Source organism: Mustela erminea, chromosome 8 (genome assembly GCF_009829155.1).
Source record: "Mustela erminea isolate mMusErm1 chromosome 8, mMusErm1.Pri, whole genome shotgun sequence".
Lineage (NCBI taxonomy): Eukaryota > Metazoa > Chordata > Mammalia > Carnivora > Mustelidae > Mustela > Mustela erminea.
In genome coordinates this window covers 32,927,889-32,948,717 of record NC_045621.1, presented here as the reverse complement: position 1 = coordinate 32,948,717, position 20,829 = coordinate 32,927,889, and the positions used below count along the sequence as shown (strand labels likewise).

The 20,829-nt window shown below is 45.2% G+C and overlaps 1 protein-coding gene across 1 annotated transcript in view; it reads left to right on the top strand.

Moving 5' to 3' along the window:
- SERPINE2 (serpin family E member 2) overlaps positions 1-20,679 on the top strand; it is a 60,351-nt gene extending 39,672 nt beyond the window's left edge. The window contains exons 4-9 of the mRNA XM_032354976.1: positions 4,662-4,859; positions 12,889-13,087; positions 14,653-14,753; positions 16,846-16,932; positions 19,270-19,353; positions 20,282-20,679. Of these exons, the coding sequence (XP_032210867.1) occupies positions 4,662-4,859; positions 12,889-13,087; positions 14,653-14,753; positions 16,846-16,932; positions 19,270-19,353; positions 20,282-20,319 (707 nt within the window). The 3' untranslated portion in view covers positions 20,320-20,679. The remainder of the gene's footprint in view (positions 1-4,661; positions 4,860-12,888; positions 13,088-14,652; positions 14,754-16,845; positions 16,933-19,269; positions 19,354-20,281) is intronic.
- Positions 20,680-20,829: the final 150 nt, after the last annotated feature.

The following is a 20,829-nucleotide window of genomic DNA, read 5'->3' as shown; positions in this document are numbered from 1 at the left end:
TGGGCTTACAATGGGCATGTGATTATGCGTTGTCTGTGCCCCTCTATGACAGCGCTTTCCACGCCGCTTCGTGATTACGTGTTTACACGCCTTTCTCTTCTCATTAGACCGAGGAGATGTCTAACGTGGGTGTTTTAAAACCTGTTAATTTGTAAACTGGAGGTCTATGTGGAAATGTTCTGGACTACAGATGGGTCCAGAACAATGGAGGAAAGGGAAGACTGCAGATATAGACCCAGGAAACTTTTTTTGCAGGAGGTTGAGTTTAGGGCACAAGAAGAGACTCAGAGACTCCATTGGGACCCAAGGACAGAACATGAGGAAACTGGCTTTTCGGGTTGTATGTTTCCAAGCGTGGTTCCGGGGGCGCCTGCATCAGGATTATCCGGGGCATTTGTTCTGAATGCAGGTCCCTGGACCCCAACCTCCTGTATCGAATCTCTGAAGGAGGAGGCCTGGCTTTCTGCATGGAAACGCGTGCTCGCCCAGTCTGCCTCCGCCCCCCGACCCTCCAGCAGACTTGTAGACGCAAGTGTCCAAGAGCATGTGGCAGACTAGTGCAGAGGTGGACCAGGAGGGCCGGGGAGGGTAGAGGGGAGCCGGAACGGCATTCCTTCTCCACAGGGTCCTGGACAGCGCCATCTGGGCTTCCTTCCTAAAGGAGGAAGCAGGGATGAGCAGGGAGCCTAATGTGGGACTCAATCTTTTATAATCTTTAATGTGGGACTCAATCCCACGAGCTTGGGATCATGACCTAAGCTGAAGGCAGACACTTAACTGAGCCCCCCCCCCCCAGCCACCCCCGAAGTACACAAAATTCTTAAAAATTAGTATATGCTAAACTGTAATACAAGGAAAAACAAAACTAATTTATGTATGTAGTTCAGTAGGTAAACCCTTGGGCACCAGCTGCACCTGAGAACATAATAAAGCCGTCATATTCTTAGAATAATTGTGAACTGACAGCTACAAAAACAGATGGAGGCAGCTTTGTCATGCCAGTAACACGAAAACCACAAGCTGCCTTCCGCTTTCTCTGAAGCACTTTTTTCTAAAACGGTGCAAAATTCTTGGTAAATTTCAGAATAAAATAAGAAGAGTCTCCACTTGATATGCCCGGCAGTCACACACCTAGAAAATTCCCTGTACGTTAAGAACATGCCCCCAAACAGGTAACTTTGTGTTTACATGGAGGAGAGAGCGAGGTTCTGGGCTCCGGGGGTGCAAAGCCAGTGTGACGCTAGTGTGAGTAAGCCGCACAGCAAGCAGGACACTTCTTTAGTGCGTGGGACCCTTTGGAGCATCGCAGGACAGGTAGCTTCTTGGGCCACCTGCCACGCAGCTGACAACTCCCCCACAAGGTCCCGTGTTGCCCCCTTGGAGCGATCAGCCCCACTGAGGGGCACTTACCTACCTGGCAGAGCCCACGAGGACCCTGGAGATCCAGCAGTCCACATTTGGAAGACTGCCCAGTCCCCTTCCTGCCCCTCCGGAGGGGGAGAGCCAGACCCCATGTGATGGGGTGATGATGGCCCCGCCGGGGCTGCCCTGCCTGCACCTCCACCTCCGCTGCTCCTTCCCCTACTCTATGCTCCAGCCATGCGAGCTTCCTCCCTGTCCCTCCAGCTCACCGGGCTCTCTCCTGTCACAGCCGGCTACGGGCTTGCCTTTTTTCCTCTCTCCCCTTGCTCATGCCTGTTTATTTCCCCACCCGCACAGGAACGGCATCATCACCGTTAAAAGTACAGGTGCTAAGTTTGAATCTCAGTTCTGCTGCTTCCTAGCCGTGTAACCTGGGGCAAGGTCCCTAACCTCCCTGTGCCCCAGAGTCCTCACCTGTAAAGTGGAGATACGACAGTGACATCTACTAAAAGTTAGAGCAACATTAAGGTTCCCTACCCCTGAAACCTCCCACTGTGCCTCTCAAATTCTTCCTGTCAGGGAGATCATATGATAATTATCTTTCTCTGATGGACTTACTTTGGCATGAGCTGTTTTTATAGCTCTCAGGGCAAGTAATACTTCAGGGAACCCATCCATCCCTGACCCCGCCGACCAGATCGGATCCCTCTCTTATTTGCCCTCGCATCTTCGAGTACTTCTGCTTCAAGGTAGTTATTACTATTGCATACACTTTCCTAAGTCATTTATGCCAACCTCCCCCTCTCTCTTCTCCATAGCTTTCTGAGGGTGGGCCTCATTTTTTGTTTGTTCATTTTCTTGCCTAGAAGAGTACTTGGCACATGGTAGGTAGGTATCCAAGAATGGATGGTGGGGTGGTGGTCGGATGGATGGGTGGGAAGGAGGTGGGTAGGTGAATGCACGTCTACTGCACAGCTCTGTACGTAGTTCTTGATGACAGGGCCTCCAAGTGCTTCACTGCTTCTAAACCATGCATTGCTTTTTATCATTTCTCGTTATTTCTTCATCCCCCTTATTATATCTTGATCCTGACAGTGTCAATCAGAGGCCTTATCTACCACAACAAAAAGGAGTCTGTGGAGACAATAAGCGTCTTTTTAGACACTTAGACACTTACTGAGCACTGATGATGCACTCAACACAGAAAGAGACTTGACCTTCAGGAAGTGAATGACAGGGTCCTTGTTCTTGTGCAGTTTATGGTCCAGGTGGAAGAGAGAGACACATTAGATGGGTCTAAAACCACATGTATAATGGTGGTGCTGAGTGTTGAGCTTTATGGAAACTTCCGGGAGTTTGGGAGGAGGGTCTGAGGAAGTTTATTATAGATACAGAGTGGACCTGTGTCTTAAAGGCACCTAGGGGTTGGATTGGGTGATGTTTCCAGCAAAGATAAGACACAAACTCCACTGTCGGGAGCCAACTGTGAGGAATTTGCCATGGCTGAAGCACAGAATTGTGACTTCCTCCCACAGGACACGGGCTGCCCTTTCCTAGAATGATGGCCATTTAAGCTTGGGGATTTTCCTTCTGACCCTGACTGATGGTGGCATTGGTGCCCCCTTGTGTAAGTAAGGAGTAGTGATGAAGCTCTTCCTGAAGACACTGGAGTCTGGGCAACCTCTGGGTGTGCGTCTTGACTGGACCATGACGTAGGCAAACGTTTGTTTATTGGACATCAACTTCTTGAACATCATCTAAAGGGACTCAAAGCCCTCGCACCTGAATTCAGCAGTCTTGCTTCTTCAGAAACTATTGATTGTGCTCTAACCATTTAAAGAATTACAACTTAACGTTTATATTACGGCACCATGATTTTCTTTTTTCAATGCTGGGGTCAAAAGCTATAGTTAAACTAATTTTTAGTTTAACTAATTAGTAAGCTAATTTTTTATCACTTTGGGTATTAGTAATCCCTCGTTTAACACATATACAGCTGAATCTTCAAAGACCGAGCAAAAGGAACCTTAATGAAAACCCAAACCTTCAGAGAATGTTTGTGGCCTCAGAGAATGTTCTGAAACTGTCACAGTTGTTTGCTCCTTCACTCCTGACACAAACAAGATGGACCATTCTTGACATTTTGTGGAGCGAATGGCCCTTCAACTCCGGAGGGCTTCTAGGACAGACCCCATTTCTTTTTTTTTTTTTTTTTTTTTTTAAGATTTTATTTATTTGTCAGAGAGAGAGAGAGGGAGAGAGAGCGAGCACAGGCAGACAGAATGGCAGGCAGAGGCAGAGGGAGAAGCAGGCTCCCTGCCGAGCAAGGAGCCCGATGTGGGACTCGATCCCAGGACGCTGGGATCATGACCCGAGCCGAAGGCAGTCGCTTAACCAACTGAGCCACCCAGGCGTCCCATAATATTACACCTAGCTCAATCCCTAACTCATAAATGTATACACCAGTTTTTGGTTCCAGCCCTTCAGTAAGTAAGTAGCTGTGAGGCCTTGTGGTACCAGGAATGCCAAGCAAATGCCCGACATTTCTAAAACCTTCAGAGAAATTAAACATTTATCCTTGATAAAATTGCGCAGGCCAAAGAGCTTCATTTTTGCCCAGGATTAAATCCACTCGGTGGTTGAAACAGCAACTGCATCTCTCGTGCTGATGGCAAACCCTCCTTGGGAGTCGCACCTGTCAGTTATTAGCAGCAATAGGGAAATTCATCATTAATTAAGTATAGCTTATTTAGATGAGTAAGATTTTCTAAAACATGGGGTTTGCAGGCAATGAGTTATAAAATAATTTCTTTTTTGTTTTATTTCTTTTAAGATTTTATTTATTTATTTGTCAGAGAGAGTGTGAGCACAAGCAAGGGGAGTGGCTGACAGGAGGAAGCAGGCTTCCCACTGAGCAGGGAGCTCAATGCAGGACTCGATCCCCGGACCCTGGGATCATGACCTGAGCAGAAGGCAGATGCTTAATCGACTGAGCCACACCCAGACATTCCAGTTATAAAAATACTTTGATGAAAATTCTGGTAACCTTCAAATAGAGGCTGTCTAAAGTCCTTTTTGGATTCTCTGATTTTATCTTTAATTTCTCAGCTTTCATTTTTTAGTGAGGAAAAAAAAATGAGAAAGGACCAAAAGGGTGTTGTAAACAGTTCCCTTTCAGTCTTTTAAAAATTTTTTTCATTTTTTTTTTTTTTAAACTGTCTGCGCTCCAACACTGCCTTTTGCCCTCCAGTGGACTGCCAATACTGAGATCTTCCCGTGCTTGTTCTGCGACCCTCTAGGTATGATCGACAACCTGCTCTCCCCAGATCTCATCGATGGTGCGCTCACCAGACTCGTCCTGGTCAATGCCGTGTATTTTAAGGGTTTGTGGAAATCACGGTTCCAACCCGAGAACACGAAGAAACGTACGTTTGTGGCAGCCGATGGGAAGTCGTATCAAGTGCCCATGCTAGCCCAGCTCTCCGTGTTCCGATGCGGTAAGTGTCCGCGTGGCCGTGCGCCCCGCCAGCACCTTCACTTCGTCCAGGCGCAGAACTGACTGATTTTTTTTTTTTAAAAAAAAAGCTCAGGAGAGAGGAGGGCAGGACTTTTTTTAAAGCTGCAAAGTTTTGTATCCTTCACAGAGGTTATGTATTAACGTATAACATATAGGCTTTTAGGTCGACATTTAAAGACAGAGGACGGCTCATAAAATATGAAATATAAACAGGCATTAAGCCTACAAAAGCCTCATCAGATCATCATTAGCTACCTTACATTACCAAATTAAAAATAAAAATAAAAATTTGATTTCCTTTCCACTTACCAATTTGCAAACATTACAAAGATCGACAAAGCCCAGTTGTAGCTCTGGTGGGGGCTGGGGGAGATGTCGGTACCCCGATTGTGGCGGGCAGAAGAAGCAGTGGGATGGGGACTTCCTAGGAGCCCACGTAGTGATCCCACACCAAGGAACGTAAGCTCTTAAGATCCTCTCACCCTAGCAAATAAATAAAACCCAGATACGTATGTATAGTGGAACATATGTGATAAATAGATTAAGATTTACATAAGTAGAAAGATGATACAATATACGGTTGATTTCAGAAAACAAGTTCTAGAACAGCAGATGCTGATTCATCTCATTTACGTAAAATACTTTCTATATATTCCTCCATCTGTAGAGACACGTCTTGGAGGATGTTCAATAAAATGTGAACAGTGGTACTACTTCAAATGATTACTTTTCTTTGTTTGAATCTGCAAGTCTTTTAAAACAAGCCTGTGTCAGTTTCACGACCCAGGAAACAGTGACCAGCCCCTGCTGTCATTACCACAGCATTGACACACGAAGTCTGGTGATTCTTTTTTTAATCCTGGTTTCATGGAAGCATTTGTCGTCCAATTTAAACTGATCTTTTTCCTCTGTAAGTTAGCCTTTGTGTCTCTCATCAGAACCTGAACACATGGGCCCCGAGTATGACCTTTGCATATTCGGTCTCTGAAAGCATCCGGTGCTGCTCGGGGTCCGCCATCTGCGTAATTGTCTAAGTGAAGGAATGGCTCCCGAGAGGGGAACAAGGAACAAAGTCCCTTTCCTTCTTGCTTATCTTTCGTGAAGCTTCTAGATGAATTTTTGTCATTCCCTCAAATGTTTTCTTTTTTAGAAGATAATTTGTATTTAAAAGCCCTGCAGGAAGATAACATGCTCAGCAAGTGAGAATAATAAAAGGCTCTTTCTGCCCAAAAGTCATCCCCTCTTTCTCGTGGTAGCCCAGCCCTCCCTACTCCCTGCTGGTGTTGCCGGGAAGACCTCACTGGAACGCCAGCAAAGCCACCAGCTTGTATCCGAAGCAAAGCCGTTTTATTTTAGGTCATTCTTTATACACGTTATCTGTTCTAATAAAAAGGCTAAAAGTGAAAGGCCTTCAATGATTGTATGTTTCTGTTGCTGAAAAATAAATATCAGTCGTGAAAGATTAAAACACAGGGATCCTGTAGCCATATGAAAGACACATGAAACACTAATATGTTTGTTTTTACAGGAATGGAACATCTTTTCTTCATTATATAGTATGTTCCTAGAGAGGCAGTTACATATCCGGTTAGCCTCTCCATTAAGAATGGATTTGTCTGAGAGTGTGTGTATATGACAGACAGTAATGCACAAATGCATTCTCGCTGTCAAGGATTCTAACCGTATAGAACCACAGTAAGCGGGTGCCTTCTCTCCGCCTTCCGAGAGTCATGCCTTCCCTTCCCCACCCTCTTCCCCCCTGTTCTGAGGCCCCAGGAAGCTGCCCTGGGGCTCTCCTGCCTCCCCTTGCGTTGGCTGTGAGGTAAACTGGCAGGTGGTAGGGTTGCAGGAGGAGAGGGTTTGGGTCATTGACTTCCAGGCCCTCCTTGTGGTCCCCAGGGCGGCCGCTCCCCTGTAAGAAAGGTCTCTACTCCTGTCAGCAGGTGTGGCCAAGAGCGCGTTCTCTCTGGGTCACCGTGCTGCCCTCCCGCTCCCCAGCCTACGTTTGGTAATGTTCGTAGCCCAAGATACTATCTGGAATGGCTTCTCTGTTCTCTGCCCATGCTTTGTAAGTACTCCTTACGGTGACTTCAGAGCAGAAGGAAAGCTGCTTCTCTGCACCATTCTCACTCCCTCACAGTAAACGCTGTGGACAGCCGCCGTCCTCCCTGCCCTCCTCCCTGTGCCTCTCACGGGGGTTTGCTGAGTAACCGGGAAGTGGAACCCAGTCTCTTCCTGGGCCATGTGACAGAGCACACGGGGGTCCTATGTTCCCTGGTTTCCCTCTTGGGCCAGCACAGCTGCTTCTCGGGGTGACACAGGGCAGACTTGTCACATCTGTGAAGACAGCACAGCAGCTACTTGTTTTCGTGACTACAGACCACTTAGCTGGCCACCCCTTGCTGCCTGTCACCAGTCCGGCTGGCACGACCAGCCAGTGCTCAGAGATGGGCCATTGCCACTGAGCTCAGAGGCTGCCCCGCGTACTCACACGACCTCTGCAAACCACCCCCCCCCCGCTCCCCTCCCCCGTCGCAGGTGTTCTGGGTCTCACCACACCCCCTCCATCACTTTGTAGAAACATTGGTAGTCCGTGTATCTGTCCTCTGGACCGTCCGCCCAAGACGCCATCAAGATCTCTGAGAAGATTCACTTAGTAACATTAAGAAGAGAGGGTGGAAAATGAAAGATGAGGGGACCCCTTCTGACTATGTCCCACAGAGTAGAAGCACATTAAGGATAAACACTCTTCTAATTAAAAAAAAAAAAGTTCTTGAAATCTTTTTTTTTTAGAAGAAGTGTATTTCATGCTCATTGCAAAAATCTATAAAGAAAACATTGCAATGAGGCAAAACATAAATGTTCTCCTATAATCCCGTTTCCCAGCGTAAGAACCCTTTTAGTGGTAGGTGTATTATTTAAGGCCTTTTCTAGAGATACAGAAAGTATGTTTATGAAACTTTTTTGCATAATAGGATTATACTGTAATTTCTATTCTATAATCTGCTTTATACATTAGATAGTATATTGTGGAAAACTTTATGTTAATTCACATAGCTTTACTTGATCCTTTAATCAGCTGTATAATATTCCATGGCATAAATGTATTATACTATTCTATGGATATTAGTATTGGATATATTATTACATTTTCCTGCAGTAAACACTTCAGCAAGCATTCTTGTACATAAATCCTTAGCAACTGTCAGAATTTATAAAGGTACTTTCCTTGGATAGGAATTGCTGAATCAAAAGTTGTTATAATTTTTTTGATCTATGGCTATGAATTTAGACATTTAAAGACTTCATCTTGAAAAAAAAAAGACCACAAAGATTTCCAAATATATACGTATATATGTGTATATATATAAATATATTTGAATATACAGTATATTTCCCGTTTTCACTCTCCTCTAAGCTTCCAACTCATACCTACCTATTCACCTTACCTCTCTACCTGGTTGTCTATTAAGTTTTAGTTCCATAGATGAAACATGTTATTGTCCTCACCCATCTGCTTCTCCCTCCACGTTCGTTAGCTCAGCAGGTGTCACCTGCACTCACCTAGTTGCTTAAACCACACTTTCTTCCCCATTAATTCTCCCCAGACGCCCTTTGCATTTCAGCTAGAATATGGACCACGCTGCATTCAGTGGTTCTGTTTTTTGCTTTCAGATCTGTATTTCAGTTTCCTCTGAAGTAGAGCTGAAACAGTTCCCCAAGAGCACAGGAAATCCATAAAGCTGCTTGTAGTGGAAGGTAATTGGAAGGATTTTCATCTATAAAGTTTTCCTGATATTCAATATTTAAAATATTCTCTCTGAGTTTAGAGGCCAAGAGGAGTTCTTAACATTTCAAGCAAGCCTAGTTACTTCCTCCCTTGTAGGATTTAAAGAAGGGATCAGAGTCTTTGGGGGGTTTTCCAGAATATCTGGATCATCCCCAAAATACCATTTACAGAAAGTTCTAAATCTCTATGTTTTTAATACTTGGTTCTTTGTTACTTCTCATTAAAGGTTTTGTTGATCCCCATTCATCGAAGAGAGAAGATTGCTCTTCCCTTCTAATCTGTTTCCTCCTGTCCAGCATGAATGAACCTGCTTCATTCACATTTTTCTACACTCCAGCATCAGTTCTCATTAGAGAACACTCCATCTACTTCCCAGATGTTAAAGCACAGAGAGCCTGGCCGGGACTTTTTAACAGAAAGGCTCTGGGACAAAGACAAGCTGCCTGCTAGGACACAAAGCTCCAGCTCCCCTTCCTTGCTTGATTCCTTCTGCCCTGGAGCTGTGCCCACTGCAGTCGCTGTGGTTGCTCTTGGTGGACTGAGGCTGCGTTTCAGCTTTTTGGGCAGTCAAGAAGAAATGCATTTTATAAAGCTCCTTCCATCAGTAGATGAAAGTTTTTACGGGGTACAAGCAAGCCTCTGTGCTGAGCGCTGTGCTGTGTGTATCATCTGGTTGAATCTTCCCAGCAATCCTATAAACCAGGCACTGCTATCCCATTTTACAGATAAAGAAACTAAGATTGGCATTAAGCCACGTGCCCAAGATGCAGAGCTAGCATGTCAGAAGAGCCAGGATTTGAATCCAGATTCTAGACCTCCAGATTTCACGTGTTTAACCTCAGCCCTTGTTCTCCCTAAGACGATGCTGAGAAAGCAGACTTGGAGTGATCAGGGTAGGAGAGGAGAGGTGTTAATTTGTCCCCTACCTCCTCAAGCCACCAAGCAAAGATTAGCATGGAAGGGATGTGTGCAGAGAGGCATCTGTGATCAGAAGCAGAAGCAGGGCCAGGGAGAAAGGAATCATCGGGTGGACGTGAGTGCCTGGGTACAGAATGCTTAGGGGTTAGTCACAGAACTGATCAGTCACTGGTGTATCCAGTGGAGGGCGCTTGGGTGGCTCAGTCGGTTAAGCATCTGCCTTCAGCTCAGGTCATGATCCTGGGGTCCTGGGATAGAGGCTGCTTCTCCCTCTGCCCCTTTCCCCTGCTCATGATCTCTCTCTCACTCTTTCTCTCACTCTCTCATAAATAAATAAAATCTTAAAAACAAAACACGTATCCAGTGGAGGCTAGATTTACTGGTGGAGGTAGAAGCTGTCTCCCCGCTGGAAAAACACACCCCAGCTCATAATTTTTCTTTATTCGTGCGTGACCCTGATTCTTCTTATCAGAACAGTAAATGTTTCTAGAAGTGGTTAGCGGATGCCTCCAGGTCCTTACTTCATGCCCTGAAGCGATCATTAACTGCACCCCAAACCGCACACTTTCTAGAAGAGCTCTGCCAGATCAGGGCCTCGTATTTTCTTTGAAGATTAAAGGGCTCATTAGGAAATGGCGTTTTTTTTCTGACTCTCCCATTGATTTTCCAGGTTCTGTCAAGACCATTTTATTACTCAAGGTAAAAGGAAAGTTAAAGAATCCCATCTCTGGTTCTTAGGCAGCCCAGAGACAGAACTGGCCTTGAGCGACAGTTCCCAGGCGTCCGGAGCCAGACAGGTTGCTGAACGGCCCCACCGGCAAATGCAGCAGGATGGGCAGGGGATATCCTGAGCACCTCCCGAATTGCCCACAGTTTTCTTCCTGAAGGAGAAACTTGAATGTCATCCTGTCATGTCACATATTCTAATAACGTTGCTATGCTTTATCATATTTTATAGCTAAAAGTGTTCATTATGTAACAAAGACAAAGAAAGTTCGAGGTCTCTCCCTTTCTCCTGCCCTTCCAGCCCCCTCCTGTGGAGAACTGGCTTATTGAAGTTCCCTGTCTCACACGCGGTGACTGGCAGAGTTCGTCCCCAGAGAAGAGACAAGTGAAAATCATGAGAGAAACTCTCTTTTCTCTTTTTCTTAAATGCATTATTCTTCTGGGTCATCTAGAGCCGGGGGAGGAGGTGGAGGGCCCCCGTGTTCAGTGGGCATCGGCCATGGGCCCGGCCCTGCCAAGCGCCTTACATATTTTTTCTCATTTAATGATCACGGCGACCCTGTGAGGGACGTACTTTTAATGCCCCTGATATAGCCACTCTCCATAGTAAGTGACATGCAGAGGTTAAGTGCCTCACCAAGGTCACTCCGTTCTTAAAAAGTCTGAAGTGCTTAATAAACCATTTCAGAGATCCGCCAGAAATCTAGAAATGCTGGCTTTCCATTCACATAGTTTTAACTTTAATGAGTCTCTCATTACATGCCTGATGTAAAGGTTTCATGGGATCCTAAGGCGTGTTCCATGGGAGGTTCTTTCCCGGGGAGTCAGTGGCCTCCGTGGGCCCCGTGCCCCTGAGCTGGGCTTCCAGCTGGTGCCTTCCTGAGCTCAGTAACACCAGCTCCCATCAGTCAGTGCGCAGCTGTGCTGCTCAGCTGCTGAATGTTTTGAATGTTTTACATGGGATGAAAGGGTTCTCGGATCAAATGAGTTCAGGAAACCTGGGGATAGCCAAACAGCTTTCCTTCAGAACCGTCTCAGAGCCTTGACAGCACTGGTATATATTACGAATCTGCAAGAAGAATCAGTCCAGTGTTTCCTAAACTCACTGGGGCATGGAATCTTGTTTGTCTCCTGGGCGACATGCAGGTCTCCTGGGCATCTGTTCTCCAGACAGCCGCCATTTTGAGAAGTGCAGGACTAAATCGTTGTCAGGTTTTTATTAGGAAGTACAGATACCATAAGGTATCTAAAAGCCGTAAGGACGGTTACTGGAGTGGGTGAAGTGTGAGGAGGGAGTGGAGTAGTGGACCCGGAAGGTCATTGTTGGCGTTAGACATACTGAATCCAAGTCCTGGTGTTCCACTTCTTAGCCCACGTGTCTCTAGGCAAGTTACTTACTTTCTCTAATTGTAGCCTCCTGGCCTATGAAATAGGACTGCTTTATTTTATGCCAAGCATTAGAAGTCAGACTGATTGGCCAGGGGAACGAGACTGAAACAAGTTAAAGTTATGCAAAGCTTTATCCTATGCTAAACTGACCGGCCAGGGCCGTCTCCAAAGAGAGCAACCACCCCCAGCTTTCAGGCTTAAGAATTGACTGACCGATCAGGGCCGCCTCCAAAGACAGCGACCCCTCCCAGCTTCACAGACTAACTTTTATAGAGTAAAAGCCTGGCCACACATAGGTGGCCAATGAGATTGTAACATTGCATAGTCATGTTAGGCCACACGCAGGTAGCTAATCGAATTACAATTTACCCTTTAGTAGCTGTTTGAACTAACCTATTACTCTGGTCAGAATTGGCGCTCAAGTTTGGCGCCCAAAAGGCGGGGATTTACATTCTTTGGTGGTTAGGGAGAGAGTATGTCTGCTTTACTGATTGGATGTTTTTACCTGGCCCGACTCCTCCTTGTATTCTGGGCTCTGTTATTAGGAACTGGCCGACCATATTTTACTGGTTTCTCAGACTTGTTTCTAAGTAAGTTCCTCTTTGGGGGGTGGGGCAGGGTCAGTTTAAGTTTTACTGCACAAACAACAAAATGGCTTTTAACCAAGATGGAGTCGCTCTGGCTAAATAGGCCCTTATAATACTACTTCGTGGGGCGCTGCAGCTTCTGAATGTGTTGAGATGGTTGGGGTGGGCCCTAAACAATGGAGCCGTTCATCCCTTTCTCCTCTCTTCACATGCTCACATAGGCTCAGCCAAAAGAGCAGTTCTCAGGCAGCTCAAATTCATTCCTTTATTCACATGGTAAGGGCCAGCTTCTTGCAAAGCACTGTATTCTAAGTGCCTCATGATCTCATTCAATTCAACTCAACAGAATTAATGTTATTTTAGTGACGCCAAAGGCATTTTGTTAAGACATGTCTAAATTGAAGAAAGAATTCTTTACCAGGGAAAGAAGAAATAATTGTCTTTATCTTGGTCCTTTTAAGGAAACTATATTTATAAAAGAAGTTTTCAAACTGAATTGACCTCTTTCCTCTGAAGCTACTACCCATGTGGTCAGCAAACATTCAGGCCACTTCTAGAAGTCATCAGGGATACCCTGAACCTGCCTCTGATTTCTTTAGGGTCTACAAGCACCCCCAATGATTTATGGTACAACTTCATCGAACTGCCCTACCACGGGGAAAGCATCAGCATGCTGATCGCCTTGCCAACCGAGAGCTCGACCCCGTTGTCGGCCATCATCCCTCACATCAGCACCAAGACCATAGACAGCTGGATGAGCACCATGGTGCCCAAGAGGGTGCAGGTCATCTTGCCCAAGTAAGTGGTCCCTCTCCCTGAAGGGAAGACATTGGGAGTACTCCGTCCCTGGAGCGGTTGTGTCAAATACCAGACAGCATGAAGCTAGGAAATGGCACAGCCTAAATCCTAAAGCCTGATTTACTTTTCAGAAGTTGCATGGTGGAAATACAAGGCTCTGCTTTTGCGAAGCTTCCCCATCCCCCCTCCAGTTCCTGTGCCTCTCATGCGGCAGGATAATGATCATCAGGAGGGGAGCAAAGGAGGCAGCCTCACCTCTGAGTCTCCATAAGACCTCAAGCTCCTTAGGACCATTTTGAGGGCTTTTAACTTACTTAGTGTTGTCCAAAAGACTGAAATACACATGTATAACCATACAGTAAAGGTTAGTCGTGTTTTTGATAAGGAGTTTCATTTTAGTCTTTTTAAGTTTTAGCTGGAAGTTCCTGAAGACCAAGGTCCAAAAGCTAGGTGGTAAGGAAACGTTTTGAAACCATCCAGGCAGAATTCTTCCATTAGTATCACACTTTGGCAGTTCTTTCTTGCACCGTCCTCCCAAATTCTGCTTGAATCCCAAATTTCTAACAGGTGAGAGAATGCCTTATACCCAGACCTGTGAAAGAGGCAGTGAACCTCCCTTGTCTGTGATCGTGCCACCAGTTCCCGGAGCTTTTTTAGCAGCCATGTCTCAGCGGGGGAACGACACCTTCCAGTTCTAATAGCTTTTACTTCTCTGGTCTCTGAGTTAAGTATAATCCAAGGAGTCCATTCATAATAAGTATTAGTAATCCTCCTAAGAATTTTTTTAATGTGAAGGGTGCCTCTATGTAGGCAGTGCTTGCTATAAATGAATAAGGTTTATGACATTATAGGTAGAGCACAATTATAATGGTAAATTATCATTAGAGCCCATCTGTGATGAAAATCTGCTTGCCTACCCTGATTGCTCTTCCACCACATGGGAGAAAGCCTAAAAAAAAAAAAACCTTCCTCTGATGATAGATTTAATAGCTGACATTTATGTAAGTGTGACTCTAAGGCCAGACAGGTCGCAAGAAACTCTTGTGACACCCAAATAGAATGCATTGTCACCAATTCCTGTTGTTAGTTCGTATTTTCCTAGTAAAACGCTTTCAGAATCCCATCAAGAAGGAGCAGGAATGTGTCTCCTCTCTTTCGACCATCTCCAGTGCGGCAGCCACCATGATGTTTGGTTGGTTGGAAATGGGGAAAACCTGTAGATAATCCTGTTACTATTCTGGATATCCTCCCATGAGCGTGAGGGAAAGTGCTTCCGCAGTGCTTCTTCCCTAAGAACTGGAATGGGGGAGCCTGCAGCACTTGAGGGTGAGACCACCCTCGTTTGCCGTTACGGGGTCCTGCTCCTTTCGCCTGCTAAGTGTTTGAGAGAGGAGTCGTTCTCTGCTTCAATCTTGGAACTATAGTTTCAGATACAGTTTAGATTGGTGTCCAGAGCATACTTAACAACGAATCCGTTTACCAAGCCTTCTGCACCGGCACTGATAATATCGTTTTACATCGTTTATGGTATGATGATTTTCCCTCATTTTCTCCTTTCCTGCCAGGTTCACAGCTGTAGCACAGACAGACCTGAAGGAGCCGCTGAAAGCTCTTGGCATCACTGAGATGTTCGAGCCATTGAAAGCAAATTTTGCAAAAATAACAAGTATGTTCAATTTAAAACTTCTTCTTAAACTTGGAGACTGTGTTACACACTGGGTCTCTGATTTGTTCGGAAAGAAAAGATCAGGGGCGCTTGAGGGGCTCAGTCCACCAAGTGCCTGGCTCTTGATTTTGACTCAGGTCATGATCTCAGGGTCGTGGGTTCAAGCCCCGTGTTGGGCTCTGCACTTAGCCGGGAGTCTACTTGGGATTCTCTCTCTCCCCCTCTGCCCCTCCCCCTGCTCTCTCTTTCTCTCTCTCTCAAATAAATAAATCCATCTTTAAAATTAAAAAAAGAACAAAAGAAAAGATCAAAATTAGGAGTGTATGGCCCTGAAATTCCCCACAATTTACTCTGATTTATCACCAAATGATGCTGTTCATCCTCAGTCATCTAAATCAACAGAAATCATTCATCCCCATGTTTCATGTGTACATTTCATGGGAGGCCCGGGTGACTCTGCAGTTCCAGAAGACCTTCGTGTATCATCTTTAATACTTACAAATGTAGCTCTTAATTAGATATCAGTCTTTCTTTTTCAAACGCAAATGATTTCCCTGTGTTTGGAAAATGAAGATTTTTAAACTCTCAGATCCTTGCTTCCATCTAGCAACAAGAGGCATGCACTATATGCAGATGTGTATTTTGGCATTTAATGCTCGTTAATCCGAAACAGTATAAATTCAGAGGGGTCTGTCTGGAACCTTTCTTTGCCAAAGCATCTAGGACGCAGCTGGTGTTCTGTCACTACATTTGCCAATATATGTACCTTTTCCTAGAGCTATATTCCTATTGAATATAACTCCGCTCTTGGTCCTTTTAATGTGGAGCACAGCAACCTCCTTCCAAAGAGAAGTCATGGCCTAAACATTATTTATGCTCCTTTTGTGTTTTTCCCCTTGAGAAGTTCATTACTGAGCTCGATGGCCTGCAGGTGAGCACCTGGGTGCCCGTCCTGGGGCTACACATGACATCCCTGGTGAACTTGCAGCTGACGCCCTTTGATCCTTGGAAAACCCAATGCATCCCAGGTGCGGCAGCCTGAGTATCACCTGGCAGCTTGTCTGAGGGGCACAGTCTTGGGTCTCACCCAGACATACTGGTGAATCATTTTAATAGGATTCTTCAGTCCAGTGACATTAGAGGGCATTGTTTGAGCCTGCACGTTCCCCTCCAGGGTTCTCTTCTATGGCCCACAGTCTACACTGGCAGGGTAGTTCACAGGTGCTCAGAGGGAGAACCAGGTGCCTGAAATTCTCCTAGATGTTATGGTTAACCTGCTGGTGACTTCTGTCCTGCAGACATCCCTCTCATTCTCCATTGGTCATATTAGAGCCCAGCAACTGTGCAGACAGTTGAAAACCGGGTGACCTGGAAAGCACTTTTTCAGTTTGCTTCCAGACCTGTGTCCCATCAAGGCTACCGTTAACTTCTGTTTGCATTCTCCTACAATGCTGTAGCCAGTGGGTATTGCTGGAATGATAAGGTTTTGCTGAGAAGGAAAATGGGTTCACTAGAAGGTTCCAGAGACACAATTGCCATTCTGAGTCTGGTTCTGAACTCTTCTTACACTCAGCACTCTTCTCACTAATACGGCAGTGAGATGACTGGCTTTTGCTGTGAAAAACCACTCACCAACTATATGATCTGAGAGCAGATTTCTTAACCCTCTGGGCCTCGGTTTCCCCTTCCATAAATGCCATCTGAAATTCTTTCTGGATCTGACATTTTGTCCCTTACAAACAATATTGTTGCCTTGCTTCTTCTGGAAAACTGGACTTCTTTACTAAAGCTCTGCTCTTTTTATTTTTTTATGCAATGCTGAGTGATGAGAGTTGAACTGATAGAGGTACCAACACATTCAGGGTCGGTGAATCCCTCCTCAGAAGTGATATCACAGTTCACTTAACAGAGACTGAAATTCACGGCAGGTGACCGTCACCCTACAGCCTTCAATCACCAGACTGTAAGAGGTCACTTCCCCTGACACCTTTTAAGAACTGGAATTTGCCAAGGATTTGAAGTTACTTTCTGAGCCAAATGGATGGCCTGTGTATCAGATAAATGCTGTGTTTGTTTTATTTTCTGGAAACAGGGTCAGAAAACCTGCATGTTTCTCACATCTTGCAGAAAGCAAAAATTGAAGTCAGCGAAGATGGGACCAAAGCTTCAGCAGCAACAAGTAAGAACTGGGTCAGGAGCCAGAACGGGCCATGACGTAGCAGGGAACGGGAGTGTGCTATCCCTTGCGCAGACACTTAGCCAACTGGTAGCAAACCCAGTACCCCCAGCCCAGAACTGGGGATTGCCCCCCACCTCGGGTGACAAGGGTGAATTTAGAGAGAATGAGGACCTATCTTCTAAAGGCTCAGAGTCTGTTCCATTAAGCAAAGCCCCTCAGTATGAGACATTCCTCCAGGACGAGAGTTGGCAAGCTTTCTCTGTAAAGAGCTTAATAGTGTGTATTTTCTGCTTTGTGGCTGGTACTATCTCCACCCGAGCTTCTCAACTCTGCCACTGTAACAGGAAAGCTGCCGCTGTAGCGGGAAAGCCACAGAGCTGATCGGAGCCAGTGGACGTGGCTGTGTTCCAATAAAGCTTTATTTATAAAAGCAGGATCTGACTCTCTCAGACTCTGCCTGAAGGCAGGGGTTTGCTGACCCCTGCCCTCGGAAGGTTAAAGCATATTCTCGCTTCTTATTGGCAGAAAAGCCCAATCTTCAGATTGCAACCTAAAATAATAGCAACTACTGATAGGGACTAGGCAGGTCTATCTGGGACAAAGCGAAGAAGGAGCGAGCAGCTGTGGAATTACGGCAGGATTGCTGGGCCACCCCCTTTGATAAGTAGAACATCTACATCTGCTTTCTCCTTGTGGTTTACATAACGAAGGAGAAAATAGAACAATCTTAGGTTGGTTTTCGTAGCCCCTAATTATCCAACTGAGATTGGGTGGATCTGGCCAAGCTCTGAACTCATAAAGGGAATATCCCAGCTCTGCTTGTAACTGGGTCACATATTTCTGGTCATGAAAAAGTACCATTTATGCTCCAAATAGACACTTTATGGCCTTTCTAGAATAAACATTTAATTTGTAATTCTTTAAAATAACATTAAAAACAAAGACCTAGAATATGAGTGCTTCAAATTTCTCAGATGCCTTTTGTCTCTTCTAGGAGGTACTTATAAGTGAGAGCTGGATTTTGCCATTATTGGCCAATTTTGCCAATTCGTGTAATTATCGGGACTGGCTCCGTAATTTGCAGGGCGCTATAGAGATGGAGCCCTCACTGAATACTTATTAAGAATTTGAAGACAGCAGTAGCCGAGCACTGAACCAAGTGTGGGCCTCTCGTGAGTGTGACCAGCAGGCCATGTGCCCAGGAAGCCAGCACTGCTGGCTTAGTTCCTAGGGCTGCTTGTAGCACGGGACCACAGATGGGGCAGGGGGGCTTATGCTGCAGAAGTTTATATCAGTTCTGGAGACTGGAAGGCCAAGATCAAGGGCTGGTTTCTCCTGAGGCCTTGCTCTGTGGCTTGCCAAGGGTTGCTTTCTCCCTATGTCCTCACGTGGCCTTCACCCCGAGCACCAATATCCCGTGTGTCTTCTTCTCTCCTTAAAAGGACACCAGTCCTATTGGATCAGGGCCCCGCCTTTGTGCCCTCATTCAAACTTAAATACCTTGGGGTTTAGGGCCTCAACATAGGGATTTTTGAGGGGGTACAGTTTAGCCCTGACCTGCTAACTCCTGATTGCTTTTCAGTAACCCCAGATTTAGCTGTAGATGGTTCCTTTGCAACATCAAGCCCGAGTCATTGGTACTTCCTGGGGTTTGAGGAAGAGAACTGGGCCATTGCTGAAAGAGTGGTAGTTTTATCCCAACACCTACCTTCTTCCCACAAGGCCCTGTCACAGACTTATGAAATTGAAGCCGCCATGGGGAAACATGGCAGAGCAACCATGTCTAGGGCGGTGGGCTACGGAAGTTTGCTTTCTGAGTCCAGCGGCTACAGCAGCGTTGGGTAGGGGTCCCAGAGGAGAGGTCTCCGTTACCGTGCAGAGGGGACCCACTTGAGGAAAAGGCACAGACAAAATGGTTGAAAACACAGCTGGGCCTTGATGTATAAGAAAGCTTTGGCTGAGCGAAAAGGACCAGGGAGGCTTCATTGGCAAGGCAGACAGTATAAATAAAAAACAGCTAATAATAACAGTGAGTATGCACTAGGTGTTAAGTGACAAAACACTGTTCTCCAAGCTCATAATGTTTAGGTCATTTAATCCTCCTAAAAACCCTATGGTGTGAGTACATTGATTAAAGAAGGTGGTATTTGTATGGACTGAATGAGACATGGAGTGGAAAGGGCCTGGCCCATGGTAGGGGTTCAATAAATGAGGACCATTGGGCCAATCTAACCTGGCCAGCCTATGGGACAGGCATTGTGTCCTCGAACTCCAGCATCGAGGATCCTTGCTGGCCTCGCGCAGGGTGTACAACACATTTTCTTTTTCTCCCCGTAGCTGCGATTCTAATTGCAAGGTCGTCGCCTCCCTGGTTTATCGTAGACAGACCTTTTCTGTTTTTCATCCGACATAATCCTACAGGTAAGCGACTCTTCTCCTCCGTCCTCCTCCTTCGCGAGCTGTTAGAATTCAGAAAGGGATGTGGAATCATAGGGAAACCCAGCCGCGCTTCTCTTAATCCGTCTCCCTTGTGTCAACAATTGCAAACACTTTGAGTAATAGACCACCCACCTTGAAGAGATTAAAAAAACCAGGGCTGTGTTTACAGAGTGTGATAGAATCTCTTAAACAGCAGCCCTTTTGGGGACTTTTGACAGCTATTGATTTTTTGTCCACATTTTTGTAAGTACAGTAGTTAAATTTTATAAGAAACTATGTGTCCTCAACCTCTGGAAGACCCCTCTATTGCTATAGCCCGAGAACTGTTAATTTGATAGCAGACTGGCTCCCCAAGTCGTGGGCTCAATGTTGGCTCTGTCCTTTTAGCTTCATCTTTAAAATGTGGACAATAGTTCTTACCTTTTAGTACACTTATGAAGAATAAGTGAGATTGTCTTTGTGGAGAGGTTGGCTTCACACTGGTGCAGAGTAGAAACTCATACATTTCAGCATTTACTCTTTTTTTTTAATCAGTAACACAGGCTAGTTCCTTATCCTTTTGTCTTGTATCTTTAATGTCATAATTCATGTGCTCCTGCACAAAAGTCCAATATGGGAGTCTCACATGGTTGTTTCACCTTAACTTTCAATAATGAAAATGAAATATAATTTAAGATTCAGTTTCCTAGACTAGCCATGTTTCAAGGGCTCAATGGCCACATGTGACTAGTGTCTACTATATCGAACAATGGAAATAAAGACGTTTCCATCATTGCAGAAAATTCTATTGGATAGCGCTGCTTGAGAACAATTAATCACAGCCTAGGGACTATCCCTTAAACACACTTTATATCTTATTTTAAGAAATGTTTTTTATTGAGTTGTGCCTTGTTTCTTTCTAATTCTGTAGGTGCTGTGTTATTCATGGGGCAGATACACAAACCCTGAAGAGTGTGCAGGAGAAACCAGGCAAAGCTAAGGCTCCTTTGCAATGAAAATAAGACTCCTTTCCTACATCTTTCATAGTTCTGTTAAATATTTTTGTACATTACTTTCTTTTTCAAAACTAGTTCTTAGGAACAGAGACTCAATGATGCAAGCATTTCTGTTCTGGGATATATATCAAAGGGAAAAGGGGCAGGATGGCTGGAGCACTGTACTGACAGGTGAATAGAAAGGCTTCAAAATGTCTAAAAAAATCCTTTAAACTACTGAGCTAACCCTCTTGAGTATTTACTGTCCAGTTCAGGAGTTTTGTTTTGTTTACACGTGTGGCATTTCAGAAGAAATTGAATCAGTGTGATGGGGAAAAAAATAAATAAATTAAATAAAAAACACAAAAACACATTTTATGGTAGCTTTTACTTTTTTTATGAAAAAAATATTATTGGCCTTTTTAAATTCTTTTGTTTTGGTCTCATCCAAAGTCTTGATAGTAAGCATTATTTCGGGGGTAGA